Source organism: Nanorana parkeri, unplaced genomic scaffold (genome assembly GCF_000935625.1).
Source record: "Nanorana parkeri isolate BGI_ZX_2015 unplaced genomic scaffold, ASM93562v1 scaffold66, whole genome shotgun sequence".
Taxonomy (NCBI): domain Eukaryota; kingdom Metazoa; phylum Chordata; class Amphibia; order Anura; family Dicroglossidae; genus Nanorana; species Nanorana parkeri.
The window spans coordinates 1,622,316-1,627,873 of record NW_017306334.1 but is presented as its reverse complement, the minus strand read 5'-3'; the positions used below and the strand labels follow the sequence as shown (position 1 = coordinate 1,627,873).

At 39.9% G+C, this 5,558-nt stretch overlaps 1 protein-coding gene across 1 annotated transcript in view; it reads left to right on the top strand.

The window, feature by feature from the left end:
• TPRG1 (tumor protein p63 regulated 1) overlaps nt 1–4,449 on the top strand; it is an 83,128-nt gene extending 78,679 nt beyond the window's left edge. The window contains exon 6 of the mRNA XM_018576394.1: nt 4,184–4,449. Within this exon, the coding sequence (XP_018431896.1) occupies nt 4,184–4,378 (195 nt within the window). The 3' untranslated portion in view covers nt 4,379–4,449. The remainder of the gene's footprint in view (nt 1–4,183) is intronic.
• Nucleotides 4,450–5,558: the final 1,109 nt, after the last annotated feature.

Below are 5,558 nucleotides of genomic sequence, written 5' to 3'. Positions count from 1 at the left end.
CCTCCCCCCCTCTCCATCTCTCTCTTCTTCCCTCTCTCTCCCCCCTCACACACACACACTACTCAAAAATGATATACAGTTTTTCCTCACTTAACGACCGAGTTCCGTTCCTACGACTAGGTCGTTAAACAAGGAACTGTATACAGTACTGTATTGTATGTACATTACTGTACTGTAGTGTTGGAGATGTGCAGTACTGTAAATCTGTAAATACAGTACTTACCAAAAATAGTAGTGGAGAACGGAGTACAGTACTCTATGCAAGATGAAGATGGTGAGACACCGCACTGCTGCTGCCACGTACCTGCTCATACTGTTGAAATGCTGGTCGTAAGTACGAGCGGTCACTAAACAGGTAGGTCATTAAGTGAGGAATAGCTGTATACAATTCTTTGCAGAGTCTGCTGGGCAGGTTCATGCTTCTATAAGAATTACTTCTTCTAGTTCAGAACTTAGAACTCGGTTGTAGTAATAGAGAAGTAAAGGAGTTCCAGAGAATGCATAAGGTGCTTGAAGTCACAAATGTATCTAAAATCTCAGGTTTTGGTAGTCTGACCGTTTAAATTACTGCTGCAATTTAGTATCGCCAAGTTTTTCGCTTGGTATGTGTGGCATATCTGTTAAATCTCTGTGCATTTAAAAAAAAAAAATCAAACGTATGGACATAAAAGGTGTTCAAGTATATCAGAGGGGTGTTCCTCGTGGTCACTAAGTGGTGGGTCGATGAAAAGCACAGTAAATCTTTCTTGGTGTGTAGGTAGGTGTAAGAAAGATCTACATAGCTGCTTCTGATGAGGTCATGTACGTTGTAGATGGCTTTGCTACTTCTATGACAAGGGCTCTGAGGAATTTAGATATGTGGGCTGTAAAGCTGTACAACCTCTGCAGCCTGTAGGAGGAAGGCATTTTTCCTGAAACATGAACTCCGGAACATATACAAATAGAAACAAGCACATAGCTGTGAATCAGGCTAGTTCCGGTTGAATGAATTTTATTATAACAGAGATGGCCATCATTTCAACCTTGTCAATGAATTTAATCTATTTTGACATATTGCAGAGGAGTTTTCCCAGTTAAAACAAACGAATCTGGAAAATGTGTGTGTTTAGCATTTCCACTAGAGGGCGTCTTGTGTCATTCTCAATATCAGCATAGAGCTTAAATGAGGACTGCACATTCAGTGTATAGGTTGGTTCAGTAAAATAATCTACTCTCCGAGACCTGTATTTATGTTCTGTATCATATTAGGGATTGGTCTTTATTACAGTGTGCATAAAATAAGTTATCACTTACGAAACTTCATTTAGTATAGGTAGAGGGCAAAGAGTACACAGCTTTACCTATGGAAATAATCATATTCCAGGCATGTGCTACATTGCACAGTAGTAGCCTAAGGCATTATGAGGTGGCACAGCTCTCCCTGGGTAAATTATACAATGATGCCTAGGCATATTCACTACTTTCCTACTATTGTATTCATTTATGTTCTATGTACAGCAAAGCCGCCTTTCTCTATTCTTTGTCTCAGGTTTTCCAGTTTAACTGCTACTTGAGCCTCTAATAATTATGTTAAGTAAAACTGCATATATAGATTAATATGAAGTGATGATAAAATTAATGTTTGGGTGTTTTTTAGGCTTCATGGAAATGTGTATTACCTCTTTTTCTACTAACTAACCCCAAATAAGCCCTAACTGAAGTGTATTTAGTTTGCTAAAGCACCATGTATCATAAACAATTGCCATGTTTCCTATCAAATGCTTGTATTCACCCTTTGCACCCTTTGTTGCATCATCTTTGTTGCTGCTGTTTTCCTGCAGCCACTTCCTGTATACATGCATGCACTCCCAGCCATTTCTGAGGGCAGGTTTGTCAATGGTGACAGCCATGGACCATGCCTTCATTATGTGTGCTGAACCTGCCATTTGTAGTCTCAATTGGAAACCTGTGTGACAGGGTGACAATGTAGGAGCACAAATTGGAGACTGTAATAGGCGTGGTCACCCTATAAAAAGAAGTACCTGCACAAGGAACTTTATAGCAGAAACATCAGGTATTATTCTAAAGAAAGCCGCAGATTTAAATATTTATAAATTATATTCAGTTAAATAGATACATATTTAGAAATATTTATATTGACAATTTTAGTTGATACTAAAGTGATACTTTAGATAATATTTTAGTTAGGGATGCACCGATACCGGTATTTTGGTACCGAGTACGAGTTCCGATAATTTGTTTTCGGTACTCGCCGATACCAATTACCGAGTACCGGAAGTCCCATTCAGGAAGTAATGACTCGCCACCTGGCTTCCTGATAAGTCGGGCAGCGTGTAAAGACTCGCCACCCGGCTTCCCGATTAACAAGAAAGTCTGTCCCCTCTTACCTTGGTATGTCCAGCCTGTCACCCCCGGGGCCTCTCCAGCCAGAACGCGGCCTTCCTCCGTTATCCAGACGGAGCCATCTGGCTGGCCAATCGGGAAGCTGGGCGCCATGTAATGACGCAACACCCTGCTTTCTGATTGGCCGGAAGGCCGGCTCCATGCTCCCTCGTCATGAAATGAATGCCGGGCGATGCGTCATTAAACAAACAGAATGCCGGGCGATGCGTCATTACACGGCGCCCGGCTTCCTGATTTGCCAGCTTCCCGGCCAATCAGGAATCCGGGCAGTGCGTCATTACACGCTGCAAGGCTTCCTGATTGGCCGGGAAGTCGGCTCCATGCTCTCTCATCACGAGTGACGAGAGACCATGGAGCCACTTCCCAGCCAATAGGGAAACCGGGCAGCGTGTAATGACGCGCTGCCCGGCTTCCTGATACAGGAAGTACTCGTGCTAGGCATCAGAGCATTTGGGCGAGTACGAGTACTCGCCCAAATACTCGGTATCGGCACTGATACCGATACTGGTATCGGCACTGATACCGATACTAGTATCGGTATCGGTGCATCCCTAATTTTAGTCATGGGGTTTACATACAGTTCAAGTTAAGCTGGCCTTACACTGGTAGTTTTCCAGGAATATTGATACAAACAATCTCATAGAACATTCGATAATGGCATCAGAGACTTGTAGAATGTTGTTTGTCATTTTGTTTGGTTTTAACATTTGGTTTTGAAATTAATGGAACTTCGACCCCGTTGACTGTTAGAAATTCATATGTTGGAGAAAAACATTTCCAGCTGCTTCCTCCATTGATTTTTTTTTCTTCACTACGATAGAAAAGGATTATCAATTTTGATGCCATTAACTATTAAAAAATCTAATGAACGTTCCGAAGACAAATTTTTACATTCAAGAATCTACTGGTGTATGACCAGCCCCACTTCTAGCCACATACACAGTAACAGTTCAACTGCATTATATAGGCATTACGTGATTTATGGATTGGCTACTAGGAGAACGTTCAGTGCTATCATTTTGTTTCTACTAGGGATTGGAATAAAGCAGAATTGCATACCTGATCTCGGCTCCCTCTGGACTTCTAGATCGGTCCCCACAGCCTCTTCTCCCCTGGGCTCTGGAGGTCTAAAGACCATGGCATCTTCACCTCTTATTCAGGTCTGTTTACCTGCATTAGGCGTGAGGATGCCGAGGGACATTCCATAGTGCTGCGGGAGTGGGGATCAGGTAAGTAAAACAGCTTTATTTGAGCCCCTTAAACAAAAAGAGCACTTAACCCTTGCAGTGTGGGGGTAGCCCCACTACAAGGGTAAGTTTTTTTTTATATTTTCCTAGAGTTTTTCTTTAAATTGTAGAATGCATTCCCTTATGTGTGCCAAATTACAGACTCTAATAGATAATACAGTGCAATAAAAGCAAAGCTGGCGTTTGTACCCTCCAACCCACAGCTTAAAAATGGAGTAGGCCCACTTAGCACAATGTCATAATCATTTACTAACTATTCACCTCATTCCGCTGGTGGCCATAAATACATAATCAGACAAAGATTTAAGTAGCATTTTGGGTCGATAGGTTCATTTAAAGCATTTGATTGCAGGTCTGATTTCTTGTATTTCCTATTCTGATGTTGCTAGATCGATCAGTTTCTGGACGCGCCATATGTGTAAATTTAGGGAATCTGACTTCTGCAGTAAAAAACACATAATTTTTAGTTTTTTTTATCGCTCATGATATTGCAACTTTGAGATTCTTAATCACTCTTTTCCTTTTCTCTGCAGCTGTCTAGCTTTTCCGAACAGCTGATAAAAGCTGTACAAGAAGCACACAAGACAAACCCTGTGCCAGGCCGAGCCAATGGAGCCCTAATTCTAAACCAGCCTCTTTCAATTGAGACATATGTTGGCTTGACATCCTTCATTGGGAACCGCAACAAACTTGGTTATTCTCTTGCAAGAGGCAGTGTTGGCTTTTAAGTACATTTAATGTAAAGTTATACATTTCCTTACATCAGAACATTTCTCTGTGCTGCATATTTGTTTATTTTGTTTATTTTTTTTTTATTTTTATTAAAAATAACACCTATTTAATCTTTGCATTTTAAAGTGAACCAGTCAGAATACAAATATGAAAGCCGCCATTGCTGACCTTTTTGAAGGCACAAGCTCATATTTTTAGTACTTACTAACCCAAAAAGGGTATGCATGTTAAAAGGTCTGTTGGATGTGTATTTGGTTTGGGACATTGAATCATTGGGTATTGAACAAGGATAAGGAGAGCAGTACTGGAACTTGCACTAGGCACCTCCTTTGTTCTTGACAAGTACTCTTAATATCAGATGGACTAAACTATAACTACTAAAATTTATACAGCAGTGTATATAATAATCTGTTGACCTGTTTGAGGAATTAGTTTCTAACCCTTTGCACGTACTTTAGTCAGGTATGTTTGCACTGCTCAGCAACTCCAATATTGATATGCAACTCCATAGAGAGACCAAACAATAATGCATATAAGCACATGAATGAATCAGTACCTGATATGTAAACAAGAGATAATTACATTGCTTTCTGTAGGACTATCGGTGAAAGAAGTATCCTGAGTGGTTGATCTGGGTTAGTGCCCCTTATGCATTTGAAGTACACTTTGTATGAAACATATCTTTTATACATACAGAGCCTATAAATGTTAATAAACATATTGATGAATTAATAAAGTTGAACATTTCTATTTACTTGGTATTCCTGTTGCATGTTTTTCTTTATTTTTTTTGTCAATATCACTAAGAGTGTAGTCAATTTTATTGCCATATAACTATTTTATATTCATTTATGTTTCATTTAATCATCTATTTTATTACTGTTTTCTCTCTGACAAAGCTTTAGTTTTCCAAATGGGCTTTGTGCTCCATTATATGGAAATGTTGCTCACCTAATTTTACAGTTAAAGTACACTTTTTAATGACAGAAATAGGGATCAGCCATTTCTGACCTATTTTTAGATACCCAGCATGCAGAACTAATACAAACTATGGCCATGCTACCTAATGAGCCAATAACCTGGATCAGTAATACAGGTTATTGGCTGTAATACAGTAGTTCAGATTTCACTGGGTGCATCCTGTTTTAGGTTGAAGATTGACTAGGTATGGAAGCC